Source organism: Papaver somniferum, chromosome 2 (assembly GCF_003573695.1).
Source record: "Papaver somniferum cultivar HN1 chromosome 2, ASM357369v1, whole genome shotgun sequence".
Lineage (NCBI taxonomy): Eukaryota > Viridiplantae > Streptophyta > Magnoliopsida > Ranunculales > Papaveraceae > Papaver > Papaver somniferum.
Window position 1 is genome coordinate 18,619,301 of NC_039359.1, and position 26,942 is coordinate 18,646,242.

The 26,942-nt window shown below is 39.0% G+C and overlaps 1 protein-coding gene and 1 pseudogene across 2 annotated transcripts; one reads left to right on the forward strand and one right to left on the reverse strand.

The window, feature by feature from the left end:
* Window positions 1-1,134: 1,134 nt before the first annotated feature.
* LOC113353014 (chromatin structure-remodeling complex protein BSH-like) lies at window positions 1,135-3,806 on the reverse strand. 2 transcript variants are annotated; one of them, XM_026596733.1, is made up of 11 exons: window positions 3,665-3,806; window positions 3,475-3,563; window positions 3,294-3,388; window positions 2,804-2,875; window positions 2,662-2,709; window positions 2,453-2,536; window positions 2,323-2,361; window positions 2,126-2,205; window positions 1,917-1,979; window positions 1,728-1,823; window positions 1,135-1,647 (listed from the first exon to the last, which is right to left on the reverse strand). In XM_026596733.1, exons 1-11 carry the CDS (start codon window positions 3,715-3,717, stop codon window positions 1,587-1,589), a joined length of 780 nt encoding a protein of 259 aa, XP_026452518.1. In that variant the 5' UTR covers window positions 3,718-3,806; the 3' UTR covers window positions 1,135-1,586. The 2 variants fall into 2 exon arrangements, with proteins under 2 accessions (XP_026452518.1, XP_026452519.1); XM_026596734.1 differs by lacking the exon at window positions 1,135-1,647 and having other exon boundaries at window positions 1,724-1,823.
* A 4,925-nt stretch (window positions 3,807-8,731) lies between these two features.
* The window catches only part of LOC113350709, a 28,017-nt pseudogene continuing 9,806 nt past the window's right edge, over window positions 8,732-26,942 (forward strand).

Sequence of the window (26,942 nt, forward strand, 5' to 3'; positions counted from 1 at the left end):
CAAAGTTCACCAACCGACTGAGAACGCACGGTACACCTAGCATAAAACTGTCTACCACCGGAAGATCGAGATTTTTTTGTTTTTTACCTTCTGCGAAAACCAAAAGATCCAGATGTTTTCGGTCCAAATGGTGTCACTGAAAGCCAGGGGTGTGCATATAATCCGGAACCGCGAATTTCATCCGCAATCGTCTGCAAAATTGCGGGTAAAAACCAATCCGCAAGAGTCTATGAACCGGTCAGGAGTAAATTCTCAAATCCGCAAGGTTTAGCGGTTTGGTTGCGGTTGGTTTTGTAAATCCGCGAATTTATCCGTACCGTAGGGTAGTGGAGGAATTTCATAAAACTACCGAGGATAATAAAGGTTCAGTTCTTGGGAGATTTGCAGGTGTGCCGCTGTAAACTAGACACCCGTGTGAGAGAAAAAGCAAACGGTCTAGAAGTCATAGAATTATGTGACTAGGATGGTGAACTGACATGATAACAATGCTCCCTCTTTGAGCAATTCGCTGAAGAATCTTCACCGCCATGAAAACGCTAGTCGAATCCAGTCCTGATGTTGGCTCGTTAAGAAACAATATGACAGGATCATGAATTACGTCAACTGCAATGGAGACACGGCAACGCTCACCACCAGATACGCCTCTATGGCGTTCATCTCCTATCATTGTCTTAGCTGCATTTTCAAGTACTAATTGCTCTATTACAGCTTGAACTCTCGCTTTTTTCTTTGACTTGGAGATGCAACGAGGCAATAGAAATTCAACGGAGAACATGAGTGTTTCCTCAACTGTTAACATGGAGAAGGGTAGATAATCTTGTATTTTTGTTTGTTTTACTTTTTTTTTTTTTTTGGACTAAATCCGCGGTTAATCCGCATCTGTCCCGTATAATCCGCTGATTCGCAAAGGTCAAATCCGTGGGTGACTGGACCGGTCACGGTTCAATTTTCCAAATCCGTAATTTTGACGGTTTGGTTCCGGGTGACCCCTAATACGCAACCGTCCGTTGCACACCCCTACTGAAAGCTTTAGCATGCACAGAGTTTGGGCCTGTACTTCAGTTACCCTGGGGGGAAATGGAACTTCGAGAATTGAGAGATAAGTATGCTACATCAACATCTTAGCGATATTTAGACATTTGAATGACCCGGTGACATTTCACACACTTAAATACATCAAGAACGACTGAGGACTATTGGACAATTCTATCTGTTGTCCCACAACATATTTCTTCCAGGATCTGAGATTCCTCGTCTAGAGCATTATCCCTACGCTTCTTTGACATTATCCTACACCATAATAATCTATGCGGTAACCATGAATCTGACGTTTATAATATTCTCGTAATCAACGAAAGTAAAAGAGGTTCTAGTACTTCCAGGATAATAAAAGGGCATAACCTGAGACGCAAAGAATACACACAACACACAAACAAACAAAAAAATGAGCTCATTCCAACATCAGATTTTACGAGGTGAATCATTCATACTAATACTAGGTGTATAAGAAACAGGATAGTTTTACAACTTCTGCATCTGCAAGGTAGTAGCAGGTGACAGGTGTGAAACAGGCAGGCTTGGTCACATTAGCCACTTGAGTAATTCGTCAAATATACATCGTCCATGTCACTGAACCTTTTCTTCATCCTGCAAATTGTATATACGCACAAATTAAAAATCAACTTATACATATGTTATAACATGTTTTTGTAGATTATGTTGCTTACCGAGCATGACGTTCTTCTCTTGCATCAAGAGCTTCTACTTCTTCCTTTGATAGGAGATCAACAATGGGTTCATATAAGTCCCACTCCTTCCTTTTCCTGTTTTAAATAATGCACAACATTATTAACCACTAGGGTCTTCAAAATGAACCCCTTAATCTTAAGCTCGAGCGTATGGCAGAGCAATCCTACCTAAGAACACTAGATTTTCCACCAAATAATTTCATCAAGTCCACGGCAGCTCCACCAACTTTGCTGCAAGATTGAGCAAAAGAAGCGAGGGTTATTGAAAACAAATTGCAAAGAGTTTTTAGCCTTCAAATCCTTTTGGATAAATAAAAAAATAAAACCAATGGTCCGCAGGCATACCAACTAGGAATCTAGATCCCGCAATAACATACCTGGCAGAGACATATTCACCTCGACGACCTTTCTTGCTTACTCTGGTTTCCCTAGCAGAAGTTACACTTTGGGTTGCAATCTACAGAACATAATATAGTCAGTGCCAAACAACAACGTAAAACAAAATTTTCTACAGAGCAAGCTAGACAAAATTTTCCAACATGAGAAAGAAAACGACATTTGGGAAAATCCCCACCTCGTAAAGCTGTTCACGAATTGCAACTGCAACTGCTGGCTGTAAAATACAACTTATACGAATTAATTACAGCTACTAGCATGAAGTTATCAGTCACTAACAAGTACTTTACTTAACTAATAATGCCTACCCCAACTTCAGGGTCTTTAATATCCAAATCTTTGCAGAAGGTTCTTGCAAATTCTTCTGGATCACTCTCGAAGTTGTTCAAGTCCTACAATGTAAGAATCAACGGATGCCGAAGATATAAGCAAAATTTAGATTCAGAATTACATAATCCAAATGCATGATTAAACAATTATATTGAAAGTCACAATGCAAAACTCAAAGCAGACTTACCCATAAAAACTGGTCCCTTATGATGGTATTATTTACACGAAGATCAAGCTGAAAGAAAACACGAACATTACTATCTATGGCAACTCAAACCATAACCAACTGCTAGAAAAGATTAATATAAGAAGTTTTTCATGTAATGAACCTTGAGAGTCACTATCTTCTCACTAGTAAACATTTCCTGACCCTCCAAGGATCGGAACTCGTTGAGCTGTGACTGTAACAAACAGAAAACAAGCAAACGAATTTCCGGCAGTTAAGAGATGAACAACCAGAATATATAGAATGGCACTATGCATACCCATAAAAAGGAAAACCCCGGAGATCATCTGTTTCCATACAACAAACACATACACAGCTTCCATTTAACTTTATTTGCATCACAATTTCACAACCATTGAGATAAACCACAGTTACTGAAAACTACATCAGCATTTGAGCATACTGTATCAGTCGCCAACAAGGAGACCCTTTTGGGGTGACTAAAAGTGATTCCCGTCAGTTACAAAAAGCATCCCCTAAGCAAGTAACTATAGTTTCACTACGATTTCTTCTGATCCACAACATTGTTGCCTAGAATTAGGTCAAAACTTACAGCAGAACCCACAACCATTACTAGTTATACACATACTCACTTGTATAGACTGAGAAATCTGTGTAATGAATGCTGGAGGAAGCTTCAGGTCCTTCACAGTCCTCTTCGCGAACAGCACCACTTCAGAATCCGGTTCTTTTAACATAATTAAAAACCAATTCAGAAGATTAGCAAGATGCAAACTAAATAAAAACAAATTTCAATCCAAGATATAGATTTACCGGTTGGATTCCATGTAAATGAATCTTTGAATCGATTCCCATCGATCTCAATATCCAAACGAATTGGAATTAAAGCTTCAGAAGTTGGGCTACATACAAAAACAAACATGAATTCCAATAATATCCGAACTCTAAAAAGTAGAGATTCATAGTAAATTTTGAAAATCTGAAATTGGGGAGGAGAACATACATTCGGAACTTGACGGGTTGTATCTTTGGAAAGCTTCCCGCGAAATATTTCATTCCTCTCACCCTTCGATTTTAGATTCTGATTTATCTTCGTGGCCCTCTTTAGTTTCTAGGGTTTTTTTGGGGTGGGGGAGAAAAATTCAAAGGCGTGGTCTTATGCCTCTATGGTCTGCTAGTAGTTATAAATATAGGTGCCGTGGGCAGTCTTTTGGGTAACACACTACGCCACTTGGTCGTTAGCGCCGTCCTGGCCCGATTATATAACAAGCCTGCAAACAAGGAAATACTAATTGGTCCTAAGAATAATACTCCCTCCGTCCCACTATTAAATGACGTAGTTGAAGTTTGCACAAATTTTAAGGCAAGCAAGGAAAAAGAGATTTTTAAGCATTTTTTACAATTATATCCTTATGGATAATAATTAATGAAATTTTGAAATGATTTCTCTCTCAAACTACACCACGGATGTTCGCAAACTTTATACCATTGAAAAGCATTTTAAAACACCTACGTAACGAATATAAACATGCCTATCAAATTATGCATCTTTCTTATATTTCTTATAATCAATTAAAAGGGTAATTTTAGAAATATCTCCTTGTTTAGTGATATAGGTCACTTAATGATGGGACAAAATTAAAAACCAAATAGGTCACTTAATGGTGGGACGGAGGGAGTACATTAGAGAGAGTCTAGCCCAATTGACCTAGTCAATTGTCTGTTTGGTCCTATTTGGTAATATAAATTATAGTTTGGTCCTAGGGTGATGTCATGGATGATGTAAATGTCATCTTGTAGTGGCAGAAATATCCTTTTGGGACCATTACATCATCCATGACGTCACCATATGATATATATAGTCAATTATCAAGAGGGAAGATATTATTTTCAGATTTATTTTCTCTCACCTCCATATTTTAAGATCTACTTTCTCTCTCCTCTTTTTTCTTCTCCTGCTGCTGCATAAACAATGAAGATTGTGTGAGTTCTAGGGTTTTGATTTTGCAGAGATGATGAATACGATTTGCAGAGATGATAAACGTCATGAGTATATCAAGATGATGAACAAGACGACGATTTTTTGACAAAGATTTTGTGTTTTCTCCCTTTTTTGATGTTGTTTGTGGTTGAAGATGATGATGAACACGATGAAGATGATGAAACCGATGACGATTTATGTTCTTCTTCGTCACTGCTGCTGCTACTGTTGAAGATTATGAATTTGATGAAGTTCATTCTTGAAATGAACTCTGTTTTTCTCCCTGTTTTGATGCTGTTGTGGTTGAAGATGATGATGAACACGATGAAGATGATGAAAACGACGAAGAATTATGTTCTTCTTCATCACTGTTGCTGAAACTGTTGAAGATGATGAATTTGATGAACTTCATTCTGGAAATGAACTATGTTTTCTTTAGAAGATGATGACGCAAACGAATGAAGATGATGAAGATCTTGATTTTGATGATAAAGATCTTGTTATTGACGATGATAAAGATGATGATGATTTTGATTTTGATGTTGAAGATCTTGATTTTGTTGTTGAAGATCTTTGAAACTGATGTTTGCTGCTCGTATTAAAGATGAATTTCTGCTGCTGTTGAAGACGATGATGTTTTGGTGCTGCTGTTGAAGACGAAGAAGAAGATGAAGTTGATGATACTGGAGTTCATTTTTACGAATGAACTCTATTTTTATCAGGAGTTCATTTCTGGAATGAACTCTGGTTTATGTAGGTTTTTATCAGCAGTTCATTCCGATGAATGAACTCTGGTTTGTATAGATTTTTATCAGGAGTTCATTTCTGCAATGAACTCTGGTTTATATGGATTTTTATCAGGAGTTCATTTCTGGAATGAACTCTGTTTTTTTTAGGTTTTTATATGGAGTTCATTTCTGGAATGAACTCGTTTTTTTAGGTTTTTATATGGAGTTCATTTCTGGAATGAACTCTGTTTTTTTAGGTTTTTATATGGAGTTCATTTCTGGAATGAACTCTGCTTTTTTTAGGTTTTTATATGAAGTTCATTTCTGGAATTAAATTTATTTTTTTTAGGTTTTTATATGGAGTTCATTTCTGGAATGAACTCTGTTCTTTTAGGTTTTTATATGGAGTTCATTTCTGGAATGAACTCTGTTTTTTTAGGTGATTGGTGGGCCCGGAGATGTGTATAATTGAAGCGATAAAAACGGGGGCCTACAGTAATACCGCAAGTGCACGGTCGTCGGTTGTAGCTCGTGCAAGTACGGGTCGATCCACAGAGATCGGGTGTGTTTTGGAATGTTTCTAGCTAATTTAGGTTCCTAGATTTGCTTTGGGCTTAAAAGCCTTTTGGAAGTGTTGGGCTTAATGTACTATTGGGTTTGTTCTCAATAAAAGGAACTGAGCTTGGGCTCAGTTTGTTCTTTGAAATGCAAATGGGCTTTGGCCTTAAACTTAGGCTTTGGCCTCAATGAAATTGGGCTTTGGTTACTGAGGACTGGGCCTTTGGGCTTTGGACTCAGTTGTTGAACTAGGCCTTTGCTTGGCTGCAGGAGTAGCAAGAAGTGGCAGCAGCTTGGCAGGGCAGCTGCAACAGGGAGTGGTAAACAGCAACAGCAGCTGCAGCAGAAGAATGGAGATAGTGATGCAGCAGGAACTGCAGGAAGGCAGCAGCAGCAGCTGCAAGGGAAGAAGTGACAGCAGCTTGGCAGGAGAAGTAGCAACTGCACAAGCAGGGGAAAGAGCTGCACAGCAAGGCAAGTGCACAACAGGAAAAGAAATAGCAGCAGGGGAAACAAACAATGCAAAGCAATGAAAGAACTAAACAGCAGAAAACAAAACAATGCACAAAAGCAAAACAAAATGAGATGAACCAAGGCTTAAAGCCAAGGGCAGGGTTGTGGTGAAGAAACTGAAATGAGGCAATACTAAGGCAGCATACAGGCAAACAGGAGGTATACTAAAAGAATGGAAGAGAACTAGCTTGCTATAAGCACTAGTTTCTCCCAATGCACAATCAACACTACAACCTAAGCATACACAAGAATGGCAAGAAAATCAGCTTGCTTTAAGCACTGATTTCTTGCCATTGCACAATCAGCACATTGCTTCACAGATACCTAGCCTAGCATTCCATCAATTGACAGTGAATTTAAACATGACAGTGAATTGATACTAACAGTGAACAATAACAGTGAGTAGAATTAACAGTGAACATCAAGCATTAACAGTGCATGAGACCAAGTATTAACATGAACATTAACACAACTAACATGAACATAACTGAAACTAACAATAAACAATTAACAATGAACATGACTGAATTTTAACTGAAACATGGATATGAAAATTAGCAGCAAATTGAACTGAAAAAGTGAACTGAAAATTAACAAAACATTTAACAGAACTTTGAGAGTTCTGGATGTTGGCTACTCCAAACATCAGTAAAATGGAAACTTAAACATATGCAGTGATACACATTTAACAGGACATGAGAGTCCTGGATGCAGGCTACTCCAAGCATGCTTTCTAACACAACCCATAGTTCCAATTTATAGTCACAGACCCAAATTCCCTAAATTACCTAATTCCCCCAAAATTAGGGTTTGTTCTTCCCCAAATTACAAAAATTGAAATTAGGTTTTACCTAATCACTGATAGCACTCAATAGCTTCGACCCAATCTTCCTCTGACTCCCCTCATGCTATCCACGCCTCCAATTGCTTCATCTATCAATCTAATTCACCAAATCCAATCCTAACAGTGAAGAGGATGGTGGAGTTGTTGAAATAGCTTAATAGGTGATAGGGGTGATGATATTAGTGATGGGTTGCGGTTGTTGTGGAGAGTTGGTGGTTTGGTGGCTGTTGCAGGAGTGGTGGTGATGATGGTGGTGCGGCAGGGAAGGAGGTGGTTCTGCAGAGAGGGGGGTGATGGTGGTAGATGGGTTCGATAGAATGGGAGAAGGGGGTTGTTTGGTTAGGTGGTAGGGCTCGGGTGATAGAGTGTTGAGCGAATCCATCTAGTCTTGATGTTCTGTGACTCTGAGCTGCGAGATGCGAAGCTGGTAGGTAGATCGGACGGTGATGTGAAGTGAAGCTTGTATCGACCGTCAGATTTTTTGATATAACGAAATCAACGATGCCAGATGGAGTTAGGTACTGTAGTGTTAGGCGGAGATATCAAACTTTGATGCACAGCAAGGGATCGACCGTTGGATTCAACTACCATCTAATCTGAAGGCTTGGAATTTCAGCGTTGTGGTGCTCGGCAGAGACATCAGATTTTGATGCTCTATGAAGGAGCGACCGTCGGATGCTTCTGAGAAATGATCTGATGGCTGAGAACGGAGGCGCTTTTGTGTGTAGAAAATGAGGTTGTGCGCACCATTCTTCGCGGCTTCCTTGCGTAATTTCTCCCGGCTTTTCACTACTTTTCTGCTCTTTTCGCTCCGTGACTCATCCGAACTTTATTTATTACCTAAAAATGCAAAATTAATTAATAAAAATATTTATTCTTGAAAACAATGAAAATACAGAATATGGGATAAAATGTAGAATTAATGCCCAAAAGATGAGTTAAAATGCCAACAAAAAGGGATAAATATATACAATATTTGGCACTCATCAGTGATTTCTGAAAAAATAAGTAGAAATTAACTGGAGTTCATTTTGAAGAATGAACTGCTACAAAAAAAACGAAAGAATATTTTTGTCAAGTTAAATATTTTTAAATAATTATGGACCAAACAGTAAAGGCGTTTGACCAAAAGACTAAACAAACATGGACCCACCTAAAAAAGGACCAAACGATATTTTTCCCGCCCGCAAAAATTCCACGGTTTTTCCTATATAAACTAGGTTTCTTATAATTAGGTTGAGTTAAGGTTGCCGTAATTTACGATCACCATGAGATTAGAGAAAACTCAAGGCTAAGATTATCATTGTGAATAACACTGCAGAAAAACTCAACAAATCCCTTAATTCTTCCGATCATCTCTCTCCTTGGCTTAAAGGTTGAGTAATCAGCTAGAACTTGGAACAATTATGGGAATGTTGGAAGAAAGAAACATGGAAGAATACTTAATTATCTGACAATAAGGTGGCAGCAAATGTTCGTAATGCTCTGCAATCAGTTGCTCGGGGAGATGAGGACAATTATGATCAGTTAGTTGAGATTATGAACCATTCTGAATACCTGTCTGAGGATGAAGAGGCAATGCTTGTGACGTGTTTAAAGGCATTATCCAGAGCAGTTGCAGTTATTGATGTTGATCAACATGAGAAACTCCTGCAATCTATTTTCGGGATGAACATGTGGAAATATAGACCACATGTGTTGGATGCTTTGATGGACTTCATTACACGTCTGGCTACTTCTGACGCAAAATGTTTTGACTCGTCTCTGCAGATGCTTGTTAGAAATTTTATGCCGCCTAATTCCAAGTCTTCCGTGAAATTTTTGAATCTACCTTGTGGCCTTGCAAAAAAGGAGCAGGTGCTTCACCGGGTGAATTCCACATTGGTAAACATTACTGAGCTAATGCCTCTTGCACCTCGGAGTTTAAGCCCCATAATTAGTCAGCAAATGCCTCATATTTCTGCTGATGAGGCTTTGATGGCAGTGTATGTAGAGAACATGTTAAGGCTTGAAAGCTGCACAATAGGAGAACTCGTTGGAAGAGAGATGCTGCTATCGGCAGTGGTGTATAGGCTTATAGAGATAGATGTGTAAATAGGATGGGATGATATCTTGCCACCTAAACCTAGTAAAGGCATATTTAATGTGGACGTAGGTTTTAAGCTTAATTGATAAGGAGGTGATCTCCATTGCTGAGAAGAATTTTTTGAACTGAAGGTTTTATTTGGCCGATAAAAGCCTGTTCGAAAATTTCGAATCCAAAAGACACCATTGATGTCTGTTGATGAAGGAACCTGACGTTTCGTGAATAGAAACCTGTTGGCGAATAAAAACCTATTCCCAACAGGTGCAAAACCCTTTATAAATAGCTTCTCCCAGTTTCGTTTAACATATAAGAAAAATCAATCTGTTTTCTCTGTTTCAAAAAGCATCATCAGAAATCAGAAATCTCTTTGTGTGTTCTTGATTGAATCAAGGGGTACAAACCTTGAATTCAGTTTTCGTTGCAGGGCTTTCATTGTATCCTGAAGGCAATATTTCGCATACCTGTTGTAATCGCCAATTGTTATTGGGAGGGTAGAAATATTTGTCTAAAAGAAATTTATACAAGCCTTGAAAGTTTTGGAGTGCAACACTTTCTTCTCTGTGTCATTCATCCTTTGTGAAACCCATTTTTTTCAACAGATGGTACTCACATGTCAACATCTTAAGTCATATGCTGAAAATGGTCGTCTGTCGGAGGTATTTGAAGCACTTCTCCACTCGTTCCGTTTTACTGTTCTAGATACACACAAATCGAAGTTTGCCCAGTTTGTTATGTTCTACGCCTGCTCATTAGATCCTCGAAAGTGTGGTGGGCAGCTTGCAACCACGCTTTTAAATGTTTTTATGTGTGATAGTACCGGAAATCCACTAATAACGAGAATGAGTGCGGTTTCTTATCTGGCTAGTTACTTGGCTCGAGGGAAATTTCTTGATAAGCCTATCATCGTTGACACATTACGTAGTCTGCTAGATTGGTGTCTTGATTATTGTAGGTTAATTGATGCTGAAGAGAAAACATTAAATCCCGAAGCCCATGGACTATTTTATTCTGGATGTCAGGCCGCCATGTACGTGCTCAGTGAAAACTACAGCCACATCCATTTTCCAGATTTTGGACACTGTGAAACCCACGCTCAAAAAAATACAGGCGCACACCCATTTTCTACGACAAAATATCTCCCAAACCCATAGTTTCTGAAATTATGTTTCGGTCTTTTTTTCTTCTTCTTCTCTGATTCTGCTTTGGCCTCAGTTCTTCATTGGAGTTTCAATTCACATGCAAATCTCAGCATCTTCGTATTCTGATAAACCTAGGGTTTTATAAGATTTTTTGTCTTTCCCAAACTTCATCCCTAATACTCCCGCAAAAAAACAGTGAGAAAGAGAGATCTAACAAAAGAAAGGGCTAACAGCTTCCCGTCATGGCATAACATGGTAGTGCTGCTGGAGAAATAGGTGGATTTGGTAGGGGGTTTGGTGTCCGTGGAGATAGGGGTAGAGGTGATATGGGAACATGGAGAAATCGAGAAGAGGGATCTGCTGATGTTCAGTTTAAATGGAAGAGAAATCATGCAAGAACATGAGTTTTTGTTGTTGGTATCTAGGGTTTCATGGAGATGAAGATTTGGAGACGATTCATAGTTTAGATGAAAGATTGGGATGAATTACAGATGGGTATTGGTCAGAAATCGAATTCAAAGAGAAATAAGAATAATTGAACCACACACAGTTGTGGGTTTGAGATGTTCTTGAGGTGGACTTCTAAATAGAATAGATGAAGGTGATATTGGTGCCGCTATTATGCTGGTACCATTCATTTCAGAGACAGAGATGATTGAAGTGTTTCTGGTGATGAATGAGTCTGTCTAGATGAATGTATAGGAGTTGCCAAGGAAATGCTTTAGTGATATTGCAGTTGTTGGTTGCAAAGGAATTACAGGTGCTGTTAAAATACAGACAAGGGGATGAACTGAACTTGCTGTTGTGTGAAGATTGAGTCTGTGATAGACTTGCAGGTGGTGTGACTGAGATGAAGTATGAGAAGCAGTTGCAGTAAAGTAGATGTATGTTTAGGTTGCAGTTGCAGGTGAGACAGCTGATGGGTATGCTTGAATGGTTCCCTTGATGTTATAAAGAGCAGTGAAATTGGTAACATATGTTGGTGATAATATAAATGTGCCGAGAACTGAAATAAGCTACTGTGGTTTACTGCGCTGCAATTGAGGAGGTTGTGTGCTTGCGAATGGATTGGCTTTGTGCTGAGATTGTAAACTGAAGAATCTGGTGATTTGGATTACAGGGAACTGTAGGTGTTATGGTTGTGTTGATGCTACAGAGAACAACACAGAAAGAAAGTAGATGTTGTTCATGGTATTGAGATTGAGTTGTAGTTCAAGTTGTTGCAGTTGGCAATGGATGTGACTGCTACAGTCATGAAGATAAGAGAAGAAGAAGGTGTTGCTGCAAAGAACGGCTTAAGGAAATGGAGTTGTAGCTTTGTTTGAGTTGCAGGTGATATTGTAAGTAGTATGTGAACTGAGATGCAAGTGCCTCTATTGAGTTCGCGTATGAATGCAGTGGTAGTGCACATGATTCTGCAATGAAGCTGACATGGAACTGGTGATTGTGCTGAAGGGTAGTTCTGAGATGGAATCAGAGAGGTTGCAGAGATGGAATCAGAGAGGTTGCAGAGATGGGTTTTAATTGATTTAGATTATGGTGGTTATGCACTGGTCTGGTGGTGGAATTGTAGTTGAAATTGTGATTAAATGGGAATGATACTAGTGGAGTGTGGAACTGGAGACGCAGATGCCAAGAATGAGATGATGTTGAGCTGACATTGCAGCTATTGAATGAATATGATGGCAAGAGATACCACTGAACTGATCTGGTGAATGAATATGAGTTGTTCATGCAATTGCAGGTGGGGTTATGAAGTTGGTGGCTGAATTGCAGTATGTGTTTGGAGATTGGTAATGCAATGAGTGACTTGAAGTGCAGGCAAGAGTCGAAGTTGCAGCTGTGAAGAAGACACATCCATCATGGCTGTACTGAACTGGTGAAGTGCATTCATTGCGCAACACATATTCAACCGGGCAATGAAATGAAGAAAAAAATGGTTGAATAATCTTTTATGCAGCTACGAAAATGGTTGCATAACGGTTATGCATCTAAAAAACTTGTTATACAGTCTCGAAAATGGTCGCATAACACGTTAGCAACAACTATTCAGTCGAGAAACTGTCTGCATAACATGTTATGCATTCGTGAAAATGGATGCATAACCTGTTATGCATCTACAAAATTTGTTGCATAACTTGTTATGTAGTCCAGAAAACCTGCATAACCTGTTATGCAGGTTTAATTGCAGATGATGGTGTAAATACATGAAAGAAGATGATGGTGTAAATACATGATTTTGACCAAGAGCCCCCGAATAACTGAAAGATAATGGTTTGCGTGGGAGTTAATGAAACATGAAAGAAGATGATGATGTGGTTATGACTGTATAACATGTCATTCAGTCGAGAAACTGTCTGCATAACATGTTATGCATTCGTGAAAATGGATGCATAACCTGTTATGCATCTACAAAATTTGTTGCATAACTTGTTATGCAGTCCAGAAAACCTGCATAACCTGTTATGCGTCCGAAAATATGGCTACATAATGCATTATGCATCGAGAAAATAGATGCATAACCTGATATGCATCCGTAAATATGGATGCATACTGCATTATGCATCAATTTTTTATAAGTACGGCTAAAATCAACCAAAACAATGGTTACATAACTTGTTATAGATGCATAACTTTGTTATGCAGATACATAACTTGTTATGCAGTCGAAAAATGGTTGCATAATTCGTTATGCGTCTGCAGAATGTGTTATGCATCGTTTTTGGTGAATGCATAATGGTTAAGTATCAAGTTTTCAAAAATTTCCCTAGAATGAGGATCACCTCCGATTTTTTCGTTAAAAACAAAAATTTGATATTCTTGTTTGTACTCGTTGCGTAGCTCTTTTAAAAAGATTTCCAACGATATAAAATTTGTAAAATTCTAAGGCGCGGATTTTTAGATATGTTATGTCCAAGTTGCGCTGCCAATTATACCCCTGAAAAAGATAGTATGCATAAGAGTTATGCCTGAAAAGATAGTATGCATAACCAGTTATGTATTGATTCATATAATAATTTCATATAATTATGGGTGTCACGTTATACAAAATTAATTGTGGGCCTGAGAACGAAAATATTATTTTTTTTGGATCTCCCCCTAATTTCCCTCGCGTTTTTAGGGGCCACTCAAAAGGATTTAGGGGTCATCAATTTATACCCATCCAAAGACTCTAGTTAAGGGGTACCCTATATGATATTGAAGTTACATAAATGCCCTTCTGGTAAAACCGTATAAAACCAAATCAAAAAAAATTCTACTCATTTCAACTCTTCTTCTTCCAGTTTCATATCTTCCGATTGTGGAAGAAAAAAAACTTTCCTCGTTCAACCGAAACATCGCCGCGAATCGTAAAATCAAAACATCGTCGATTCGTTTATAAAACAATGGATAAGGGAAATGAAACCTACAGACCTAGAACCAAAAATGTTGCTCGGGGTATCGATCCAAAGATTGGGATTTTAGCAAGAAATAAAGAAATTCTTGCTGCAAATGAAGAAGAATGCGAAGAACGCGAAGAACAAGTACCCGACAATGTAGTCGGTGGTGGCGATTCCGATAGTCAAACACTTCGTCAACTTCAAATGGCCCCAATTAGGTAAGAATCTATCATTTTTGGTGTTTATTTCGCTTTAATTCGACGAATCGAGGAAAAAAAATTCTAGGGTTTTCGGTTTTTTATCCAGATTCGGGCGATATTCATGCTTATTTACTTCCGAATGTAGTCGTGTTCTTCGTTTCTCAAGAACATCGACAGTATTCGGGAGATATATTTGTTGGTTATCTGCCGAATATTGTTGGCCATATCTTCCTGGATACAAACTGGTAATAATCGGTAGTTTGATGAATTTTTTGGCTTCCGAATATATTTAAGTAGACACACAGTATTCGGAAGTACACTCACTACCGAATATATATATTGAAAAAATCTCAAAATTTCTGATATAGGAAAAATCCCATTTTGGGGAAAGTATTTATTCGGAAGACAATATAATGTTTTATACCTCCGATTGTGTAGGATAAAATTTTAGAGTTTCTGAACTCCAGTTGATGAATATTCGATTGTAAACATGTTTAGTTATATTCCAATTGTTTTTAATTCGCGAAAAATATGTGTCTTCTTACCCTCGAATTTGTTTATTCGGGTTATAGTTTTGTACTTTTTCTTCCGATTGTGTAGGATGAAAAATTTAGAGCTTCTGAACTCCAATTGATGCATATTCGGTTGTAAATATGTTTAGTTAGCTTTCGATTGTTTTGTATTCGAGAACAATATGTGTCTTTTTACGTCCGAATGTGTACATTCGGGTTATATTTCCATACTTTGTCTTCCGATTGTATAGTTTGTAAATATTGTTCCTTTCTTTGTTGTTTAGACAAAGTCGAGAAAGGAGGAAGAAAGTGACAGCTAGTGCTAGGAGGGAAAGGAGCGCCAAAGATAATTCAAGTGCTCAACAAAGCTTACAAGAACAAAGCAGTCAACAAGGAGTGCAACCAAGTGCTGAACAAAGTGTAGAACAACAAGGCAGTGAACAAGGGGTGCAACCAAGTGTTGAACAAGCCGCTCAACAAAGTGCAGAACCAACTGCTCCACAAGTTACACCCCACCATGAAATTGAACCAGTTGATCCAGTGCCAAGAGTAGAAGAAGAAGGACAACCAAGTGGTACCCAAAAAGCCAAAAAAGGAAAAGATTGTGTAAAGAAGGATATTGCTAAGAAAGCATCACATCTTGTCCCTCAACACTTGAAGAAGAATGGTATTCTAGCAGGCACAATCCTTGGGCTACCGGCGGATGAAGGAAAATTGCTATTTGGATACTAAGACTCATGGGCCAGAGAAATATACGAAACCGAGGCTAGGAACCTGCCAAGTTGCCGGGAACGTGGCTCTATTGCAGGTTTTTTCTTTAACTCTATAACTCACTCTATAGTTATTCGGTATACAATACATATGATGCATATCCATAACTCCAAATGACGCATATTCGGTAGGAAATGATCCATTTGTTTTTCCGAATGTTGGTTATTCGGTGGTTAGGTACTTATTTTGTTTTCCGATTATATACAATCGGAAATATTCTTTTGATATTAGAACCGAATATACAGGCCAGAAAAGCTATAGGTTACTGAACTCCAAATGACGCATATTCGGTAGGACATTATCCATCTCTTTTCTCGAATGTTGGTTATTCGGTGGTTAGGTACTTACTTTGTTTTCCGATTATATACAATCGTAAATATTCTTTTGATATTAGAACCGAATATACAGGCCAGAAAAGCTATAGGTTACTGAACTCCAAATGACGCATATTCGGTAGGACATTATCCATCTCTTTTCCCGAATGTTGGTTATTCGGTGGTTAGGTACTTACTTTGTTTTCCGATTATATACAATCGGAAATATTCTTTTGATATTAGAACCGAATATACAGGCCAGAAAAGCTATAGGTTACTGAACTCCAAATGACGCATATTCGGTAGGACATTATCCATCTCTTTTCCTGAATGTTGGTTATCCGGTGGTTAGGTACTTACTTTGTTTTCCGATTATATACAATCGGAAATATTCTTTTGATATTAGAACCGAATATACAGGCCAGAAAAACTATAGGTTACTGAACTCCAAATGACGCATATTCGGTAGGAAATGATCCATCTCTATTTCCGAATGTTTGGTATTCGGTGGATAGGTACTCAGTTGTATTTCCGATTATATATAATCGGAAATAATGTTTGGAAATTACTACCGAATATACACAATCTCTTTACTAAAACTTGGTTTCTTATGTATATAGGCATGGATCTATGACCACTTCCCTATCCTGAAGTTGGTCGGACAGAACCCGGGGTGGTGCAAAGGTACTCCTAGAGGAACAAAGTATATATTTGAAGACAACCGTTCTAGGAAAAAAGAGCAACAGTTGATTCGCATGAGGGAGATTTTGAACCAATTGAAGGCCTCAGACGTATGCTTTGATCCATACAAGGAAGATCGAGCCAGTGGGCATATAAATGTTCGGTCGGACTTGTCCCTTTATTTTGGACCATTGTGGCACCCCACAGGATATGTGATGTATAACCCCTCTAGGGTGATGCGACAACACGGGTATATACAACAACAACCTGTGGAGAAAATGGGGGATTACTACAAATTGGAGTTGGAGTTGTGTTCTTTTCTAGTGGTGATAATCTTACGATTGTTCACGCAGGTCCACCTACTGTTCTTGATAACTGGGATAAGAGGAATGACTTCATTATCGACACTGGTAGACGAACCACCCGAGGTGATCAAAATTCTCCAGACTATATGAGTTGGTATAACAAGGTATCACATCCTTTGGTTATCCGTGAAATCAAATCCAACACTACTGCGGCGGGTTCAAGTTATAATTGTATCATCAAAGACAAACCAGCTGGTTATGATAGACTGGTGCGTGTTCTTATATTTTTGTTCATTTTATATTATTCCTATAAATCTTAGGTAATTACCGTTTGATGTTATGTCATTACGTATAAAAAACAGGTGAATAGGTTCAAGCGTGTTTCCAAAATGTTAACTGCATGCCTGAAGAGCGGAGATCCCATGCCAGCTGATAGGCTTCTAAAAGGTCCTAAAAATTATCCCCGGCCAAAAACTTGGTGGGCCCGGAGATATGTATAAAATTAAGCGCAATAAAAACGGGGGCCTACAGTAATACCGCAAGTGCACGGTCGTCAGTTGTAGCTCGTGCAAGTACGGGTCGATCCACAGAGATTGGGAGTGTTTTGAGTTTTCTAGCTAATTGGGTTCCTAAATTGCTATTGGGCTATGAAGCCTTTTGGCTTAAATTGGGCTTTGAGTACTAATGGGTTTGATAACAATAAAATGAACTGAGCTTGGGCTCAGTTAGTCTTTGAAGTGTAAATGGGCTTTGGCCTTAAACTTAAGCTTTTGATTAAGCCTGAATTGGATTGGGCCTTAATAATGAACTTGGGCTTTGGTCTTAAACTTAGGCTTGGGCTCAGTTGTACAAACAATAGACAGTGGGCTTAGAACTGAGAACTAGGCCTTGAACTGGACTGATGGGCTTTTGCTTGGCAGCAGGCTTGGCAGCAACAACAGCAGCAGCAGCACAAGTGCTGCACAGCAGCAGCAGCAGCTTGGCAGAGGCAACACAGAGAGGGCACCAGCAGCAGCACAAGGCAAAGATGGAAGCAGCAACAGTACTGCAGGGCAGAGGCAAGTGGTAGCAGGAAAAGGCAACAGGAGGGTTGCAGGGCAGATGGGTTGCAGCAGCAGCTGCACAAGCAGTGCACAGCAGCACAAGGCCAAGAAGACAGCAGCACAAGCAAGGAAGAAAAGCAATGCAGCAGTGCAAGGCAAGTGAGAAAGAAAGGATGGCAGTGAACAAAACAGTGATGACAATAAAGAAAACAAGCAGAGAACAATGCAAGAACTAAACAAAGCAAATACTAGACAACAAAGAAAGATAACAAAACAAACCAAGGCCTAAGGCCAAGGGCAGGGATGTGGAGAAGCTAACAGAGCAAAGCTAAGGCACTCTTCTAGAGTGGGAAGAGAACTAGCTTGCTCATTGTCACTAGTGAGCACTAGTTTCTCCCTACTACTCAATCAACACAATGCACCTAAGCATACAAAAGGAATGGCAAGATAATCAGCTTGCTATGAGCACTGATTTCTTCCATTACTCAATCAGTTCAATGCTTCAAAGGTAACTAGCCTAGCATTCCATCAACTAACAGCAAATTAAACATGGCACTAACAGTGACAAAAAAATGAGGATTAACAGATACAACACATATTAACAGGACAAATGTAACAGGAATTAATTGGAAATTAAAACATGAAATTAAAACAAGCATATTAACAGGAGAATAACAATTTTAACAGGAGCACATTTAACAGGAGACAAACAATTTTAACATATGCAGTGAAATTGAACAGAACACATTAAAGAGAGAAACATTAACATTAACAGGACATGAAAGTCCTGGATGCCGGCTAATCCAAGCATAAAGTTTTTACAACATCCCAAAGTTCCTATTTATACCCACAGACACAATTAGGGTTCTACCAAAAAAAATTCCCAAATTAAAAACAGTAGACTAGGGTTTGATTTCTTTACCTAATTTGATGTAGCAACATCAAATTGAACTCGACCCATTCTTCTATTTGTCCTCCTCTACCTCTCCATGCCTTCAATTTCACTCTAGCTTCACCTAATTCTCTACCATGTCTATCAATGCTTTTTCTCTATTTTCAAAACCCTAGACTAGGGAAAACAGTGAAAAGAAGTGAGAGGCATGTTAGAGTGATAGGGGTTTCAATGTTGAGCAGGTGGAGAGTTGGTGGTGACAGAGGTGGAGAAGGTGGTGGTGTACGGTGGAAGGGGAAGGCTCTGCAAACAGGGAGGTGATGGAGGAGAGGGGCTCGACTGTTTTGGGAAGAAGAGGGGTGTTTGGTTAGGTGGTAAGGTTCGGTTGCTAGGGTGTTAGGCGGCTTCATCAAATTGGATGCACAGCGAGGATGAGTCGTGGGATGTGGAGCTGGTAGGTAGATCGGACGGTGATGCGGAGGCAAGCGAGGAGCGACCGTCGGATGAAGGGATACAACGAAACGAACGGTGCTAGATTAGGTTAGGTGCTGTAGTGTAAGGCGGGGATATCAAACTTTGATGAACAGCAAGGGAGCAACCGTTGGATTCAACTACCATCTAATCTGAAGGCTTGGAAATTCAGCACTGTGGTGCTTGGCAGAGACTTCAGATTTTGATGCTCTATGAAGGAGCGACCGTCGGATGCTTCTGAGAACTGATCTGATGGCTGAGAACGGAGGCGTTTTTGTGTGTAGAAAATGAGGTTGTGCGCACCATTCTTCGCGGCTTCCTTGCGTGATTTCTCCCGGCTTTTCACTACTTCTCTGCTCTTTTTGCTCCGCAAGTCATCCAGACTTTATTTATTACCTAAAAATGCAAAATTAATTAATAAAAATATTTATTCTTGAAAACAATGAAAATACAGAATATGGGATAAAATGTAGAATTAATGCACAAAAGATGAGTTAAATGCCAACAAAAAGGGATAAATATATACAATATTTGACACTCATCAAATACCCCCAAACCTGAATTTTACTTGTCCTCAAGTAAAACAAAACTAAGGAAATCCTAACTATATCACTGTCGCTGGTCTCTCGAATGCATTTAGCGTATGCACTAAGCCTTTTAAACCACTAAGTGTCCCTAGTGGACGAGTTGAAGTCTCGTGAAGGTTTGCTTAGAACGTACCTACAAAGTTCTAGGTCAAAATATAAGCTCAGATTCCATCAAATGTGACATGTGCATAACAGTTTAAGCTCACAGCAAAATGGAGATGTCAATCTAGCTATCGAAGGCACAATCCTAGCACTGATAACAAAAAAAAGACATGTGATAAGAGTGTAAAGTGTATCTACACATGTGTAAAGAAAGATCTGAAGTTATGACTACTAATCACCAAGAGATAGTTTCTCAGGCTAAGAACCAAGGTCGAAATCTAGCTAGCTGTCCGGACTTTACGAGAATTGTGAATGAGTTGGAGGAATTTCACAATTACTCGCGTTGTACATCAATGGCATACACCCTCCTTGCTTATTACAATGAAACAACAAAATGACTCTTTACATGACTCTTATTTACATTGACTACTCTCTTTTTATTTTTGGAACAAGAGATGATGAAATTGATAAATACTTGATTTTTTTGTATTTTTCTGATATTTTTTTCTCTTTTTTTTTTTTCTGAATATATACATCGTTTTTTTTTTTTTTTTTTTTTTTTTTTTTGTTTTTTAAGAGTAAACACTTTTGATACAAATACAAAAGGAAACAAAAATTACATGACACTTTGCAAGAGGTAGCCCTTTTTGATGCACCCAGTTAAATTCGATGGTTGTCTTTCTTAATGTAACCTCCACCTTCTATCCCAACCAACCAAAGAACAAGCTAGTCAAGTTTCGTTCAGTATTCTAAAGTGATTGGCAATCGTAACTTCCTATCAAACACCTTGAAGATCGAGGCCATACATGTATTGGTAGATCGTGCGCGTGCAAATTTCTTATCACTATGTGAATTGTGCTAGAATCAGGGTGCCTAAATATCTAGACTAAGACTCCTAATAAAAATACATATTTGCACAAGAGTCAACATTTCAAGGTAAATGAGCTCCATTTTTTATGATTTTTCATTTTTTTAATTTTTTTCAATTTTGATTTTTCAATTTTTTTTGGAATTTTTCAATTTTTTCAAAAAGAAGAAGGAGTTCGTTTTCAATTATGGCAAATTATCATGGTGTCTACTCTATACCCCCAAACCTAAACTAAACATTGTCCTCAATGTTTCAAAATATGGAAAGAATTAAAATGCAACATATGGAAAGGGACATGCTGAGTAGAGTAAAAGGAGAGAGAATACCCGATTTCGGCGAAAGCAGAATTAAAACTCCGTTATTCAAGGCAAAAAATCCAACATATTTCAGCCGAGATCATATTGGATGAGCAGAAAATATATACAAAAGGAAATTTTACTAACACATTATCTACAAGAAAATTTGGTTTTTTTAATGGGATTGGACTTTTTGGAAAAAATTTGGTTTTGTTGGGAAAAAGACAAATTTTGGTTTTGATGGGAAAACGAAAAGAAATTTGGTTTAAAATGGGAGCAAAGTAGAAATTTGGTTTAAAAATTGGGAGCAAAAGATTTTTTTTTTTTTTTTTTTTTTTTTTTTTAAGAAAGAAAATAAAATGGAAAATAAATATTTTTTTTTTTTTTTTTTTTTTTTAAAAAGAAAATAAAATTTGGTTTTTGAATGGGAGCAAGCCCACTGTGCAAGCCTTTTGTGTTTGCTTTGGCTCCGCTTGGTTGAAAACTTTTGGTGGAACTGAGTCCAAAATCTCGGCCTAGAATTTGGATACTCGGCCCACTAACGAGTTCAACTAGCGTGATCGGTTACAAGCTCAGCTGGGTTAAAAAACCCAGAATACAAAATACAAGTCCAAATTAAACAAGCTCACAAAAATTAAATACACAAGCCCACAAATTAAACAAACAAGCCCACAAATAAATTATTACAAACCCAACAGAAAATAAGAGAAGCCTAAAAATTGGTTTTAATATTACAGCCCACAATTAAAAAATTGGAAGCCCACAATTCGGGTTCTCTTAAATGGGTTACCTTTTAAGCACAGCCCAGCTGCTCTGATATTGTTGCAAAAACCCAGTTGGGTTTTGGTTCTTTTCCTTGGTGGCGTCCCAGCAGAGGAAAAACAGGTTCAGAACAGCAGGTCCAACAGCAAATGAAGTGAAGCAGATGTAGATGCAAATGCTATGCAATGAAATGCAAAAATAGCTAATAAAACAACAAGAAAAACACAGCACCAATCCCCGGCAACGGCGCCAAAAACTTGATAGGCTTCTAAAAGGTCCTAAAAATTATCCCCGGCCAAAAACTTGGTGGGCCCGGAGATATGTATAAAGTTAAGCGCAATAAAAACGGGGGCCTACAGTAATACCGCAAGTGCACGGTCGTCAGTAGTAGCTCGTGCAAGTACGGGTCGATCCACAGAGATTGGGAGTGTTTTGAGTTTTCTAGCTAATTGGGTTCCTAAATTGCTATTGGGCTATGAAGCCTTTTGGCTTAAATTGGGCTTTGAGTACTAATGGGTTTGATAACAATAAAATGAACTGAGCTTGGGCTCAGTTAGTCTTTGAAGTGTAAATGGGCTTTGGCCTTAAACTTAAGCTTTTGATTAAGCCTGAATTGGATTGGGCCTTAATAATGAACTTGGGCTTTGGTCTTAAACTTAGGCTTGGGCTCAGTTGTACAAACAATAGACAGTGGGCTTAGAACTGAGAACTAGGCCTTGAACTGGACTGATGGGCTTTTGCTTGGCAGCAGGCTTGGCAGCAACAACAGCAGCAGCAGCACAAGTGCTGCACAGCAGCAGCAGCAGCTTGGCAGAGGCAACACAGAGAGGGCACCAGCAGCAGCACAAGGCAAAGATGGAAGCAGCAGCAGTACTGCAGGGCAGAGGCAAGTGGTAGCAGGAAAAGGCAACATGAGAGTTGCAGGGCAGATGGGTTGCAGCAGCAGCTGCACAAGCAGTGCACAGCAGCACAAGGCCAAGAAGACAGCAGCACAAGCAAGGAAGAAAAGCAATGCAGCAGTGCAAGGCAAGTGAGAAAGAAAGGATGGCAGTGAACAAAACAGTGATGACAATAAAGAAAACAAGCAGAGAACAATGCAAGAACTAAACAAAGCAAATACTAGACAACAAAGAAAGATAACAAAACAAACCAAGGCCTAAGGCCAAGGGCAGGGATGTGGAGAAGCTAACAGAGCAAAGCTAAGGCACTCTTCTAGAGTGGGAAGAGAACTAGCTTGCTCATTGTCACTAGTGAGCACTAGTTTCTCCCTACTACTCAATCAACACAATGCACCTAAGCATACAAAAGGAATGGCAAGATAATCAGCTTGCTATGAGCACTGATTTCTTCCATTACTCAATCAGTTCAATGCTTCAAAGGTAACTAGCCTAGCATTCCATCAACTAACAGCAAATTAAACATGGCACTAACAGTGACAAAAAAATGAGGATTAACAGATACAACACATATTAACAGGACAAATGTAACAGGAATTAATTGGAAATTAAAACATGAAATTAAAACAAGCATATTAACAGGAGAATAACAATTTTAACAGGAGCACATTTAACAGGAGACAAACAATTTTAACATATGCAGTGAAATTGAACAGAACACATTAAAGAGAGAAACATTAACATTAACAGGACATGAAAGTCCTGGATGCCGGCTAATCCAAGCATAAAGTTTTTACAACATCCCAAAGTTCCTATTTATACCCACAGACACAATTAGAGTTCTACCAAAAAAAATTCCCAAATTAAAAACAGTAGACTAGGGTTTGATTTCTTTACCTAATTTGATGTAGCAACATCAAATTGAACTCGACCCATTCTTCTATTTGTCCTCCTCTACCTCTCCATGCCTTCAATTTCACTCTAGCTTCACCTAATTCTCTACCATGTCTATCAATGCTTTTTCTCTATTTTCAAAACCCTAGACTAGGGGAAAACAGTGAAAAGAAGTGAGAGGCATGTTAGAGTGATAGGGGTTTCAATGTTGAGCAGGTGGAGAGTTGGTGGTGACAGAGGTGGAGAAGGTGGTGGTGTACGGTGGAAGGGGAAGGCTCTGCAAACAGGGAGGTGATGGAGGAGAGGGGCTCGACTGTTTTGGGAAGAAGGGGGGTGTTTGGTTAGGTGGTAAGGTTCGGTTGCTAGGGTGTTAGGCGGCTTCATCAAATTGGATGAACAGCGAGGATGAGCCGTGGGATGTGGAGCTGGTAGGTAGATCGGACGGTGATGCGGAGGCAAGCGAGGAGCGACCGTCGGATGAAGGGATACAACGAAACGAACGGTGCTAGATTAGGTTAGGTGCTGTAGTGTAAGGCGGGGATATCAAACTTTGATGAACAACAAGGGAGCAACCGTTGGATTCAACTACCATCTAATCTGAAGGCTTGGAAATTCAGCACTGTGGTGCTTGGCAGAGACTTCAGATTTTGATGCTCTATGAAGGAGCGACCGTCGGATGCTTCTGAGAACTGATCTGATGGCTGAGAACGGAGGCGTTTTTGTGTGTAGAAAATGAGGTTGTGCGCACCATTCTTCGCGGCTTCCTTACGTGATTTCTCCTGGCTTTTCACTACTTCTCTGCTCTTTTTGCTCCGCAAGTCATCCAGACTTTATTTATTACCTAAAAATGCAAAATTAATTAATAAAAATATTTATTCTTGAAAACAATGAAAATACAGAATATGGGATAAAATGTAGAATTAATGCACAAATGGTGTGAAGGGAAAAGAGTCACAAACTAACCTGCAAGTATACAGGGAAGTTGAAGCAAGTAATAGTAAATAGGGGTTTGTCCACAGGGACTTGGAGGATTTGCTACAGTTCTCTTTGGGGAGTTTCTAAAGTTATCTGAGTTCAAGGGAGGGTACTAAGGCTTTTGATTTCACTACCTGACCCTAGGCTAAGGAAATTGTGATGCAATGTATGTCTTGTTTTTTTCATGAAAGGTTACAAAGAAGGATAGAGAAACTAACCTAGCTAAATGACCCCTAGCATCAGCTGTCTTTCAACAGCACAACTGATCACAAGTATTTAGCTCAACTAGCTAACTGAGCTTGATGCAATCTCTCTAATGGATTAAATTCTCACACACTGACCTAGCTGCACTCCTAGCATCAGCTGTCTTCTAACAGCACAGCTGATCACAAGTGAGTAACTCAAATGGCATTTCATTAATCCTAAGGCAGTTAAAGCATTTCAAGACAATACATATACATTTACTATCCTAGCATATGATCAAGAGCTTCCTCTAAGCCCTAGCAAATGAAACTAACACATAATAAAACTGAAATTAAGACAAAACAACATATGAATTGAAGTTCAAACAAAACAGGGCAAACATATGAGAAACTGGCTAGTCCAGTTCTACAAGAGTGAAGCTGGCTAACCCAGCATGTCCACAGTTACAACCCCTCATACCCTTTTATAGTTACAACCAAATAAATCACAAATCCCCCCAAATCAGTAAAATTAGGGTTGTTGAACATCACCTAAATTGATGCAATTTCTTCCAATTGATGTCGACCCATACCTTGTAATCTCTTCCTGCTCCATTCCCACGCGCCAATTGCTTCTCTAGACTCGCCTAATCGATTGATTTTTCTTCTAGGGTTTCAGAGAAAAGTGAGAAGAAAAATCAATCAAATAGGGGGCTTAGAAAGAGGGGGTGATGATGGAAGTGATGGGTTTAGGTCTAGGGTTGGTTTGGTGATGATGGAGTTCGTTGTGGTGGTGGCAGTGTAGGTGAAGAAGGTGGTGGTACGGTTGGTGGTGATGGTGGTGCGGCAGGGTATGGTGGTTGCAGACGGGGTGAGCTCGATTAGGTTCTGGCTAGGGGTTGTTTGGTTTGTGGGATATAGACTTAGGTGTTTGAGTGTTGAGCGGGATCATCGAACCTTGATGTTCGGTGATGAAAGGCGTAGGATGATAACTTCTGAAACGGATCTAACGGAGAAATTGAGACAGATCGTGAGCGACCGTTGGATGCAAAAATACAACGAAAAACGACACCAGATGGAGTTAGGTGTTGTAGTGTTAAGCGGAAGTATCGAGATTTGATGCACAGGCAAAGAAGCGACCGTAGGATCTAAATGTGATCTAATCTGAAGGCTTGGAATTTAGGAACTATGGTGTTTTGCAGGGACTTCAGATTTTGATGCACGATGAAGAAGCGACCATTGGATGATGAGATGGATCCAATCTAACGGCTGAGAATGGAGGCGGGTATGGATATAGAAAATGGGTTTGGGTAAGGGTTTTGGGCCTTGGGTATGCCAAGCCCATATCTTCTTTAAGAACAATTCTTCCTTATTGAGCCCATTCCTAGCTTTTTGGTCTTGTGCGCACCATTCTTTGCGGCTTCCTTGCGTAATTTCTTCCGGCTTTTCACTACTCTTCAGCTCTTTTCCGCTCCGCAAGTCATCCAGACTTTATTTATTACCTAAAAATGCAAAATTAAGTAAGAAAAATATTTATTCTTGAAAACAATGAAAATACAGAATATGGGATAAAATGTAGAATTAATGCATAAAAGATGAGTTAAAATGCCAACAAAAAGGGATAAATATATACAATATTTGGCACTCATCAAATACCCCCAAACCTGAATTTTACTTGTCCTCAAGTAAAACAAAACTAAGGAAATCCTAACTATACCACTGTCGCTGGTCTCTCGAATGCATTTAGCGTATGCACTAAGCCTTTTAAACCACTAAGTGTCCCTAGTGGACGAGTTGAAGTCTCGTGAAGGTTTGCTTTAGAACGTACCTACAAAGTTCTAGGTCAAAATATAAGCTCAGATTCCATCAAATGTGACATGTGCAAAACAGTTTAAGCTCACAGCAAAATGGAGATGTCAATCTAGCTATCAAAGGCACAATCCTAGCACTGATAACAAAAAAAGACATGTGATAAGAGTGTAAAGTGTATCTACACATGTGTAAGAAAGATCTGAAGTTATGACTACTAATCACCAAGAGATAGTTTCTCAGGCTAAGAACTGAGGTCGAAATCTAGCTAGCTGTCCGGACTTTACGAGAATTGTGAATGAGTTGGAGGTATTTCACAATTACTCGCGTTGTACATCAATGGCATACACCCTCCTTGCTTATTACAAAAAACAACAAAATGACTATTTACATGACTCTTATTTACATTGACTATTCTCTTTATTTTTGGAACAAGAGAGATGGAATTGAAAATACTTGATTTTTTTTTTATTTTTCTGATATTTTTTTCTT

What these genes read in the sequence shown, in the direction of transcription:
- LOC113353014 (XM_026596733.1), bottom strand. Translation starts at nt 3,717, where the DNA reads ATGAAATATTTCGCGGGAAGCTTTCCAAAGATACAACCCGTCAAGTTC. An exon ending in CAACCCGTCAAGTTCCGAAT is followed by an intron (nt 3,564 to 3,664) that starts GTATGTTCTCCT and finishes TTTTGTATGTAG; the next exon opens with CCCAACTTCTGAAGCTTTAA. An exon ending in GGTGAATATGTCTCTGCCAG is followed by an intron (nt 1,980 to 2,125) that starts GTATGTTATTGC and finishes TCAATCTTGCAG; the next exon opens with CAAAGTTGGTGGAGCTGCCG.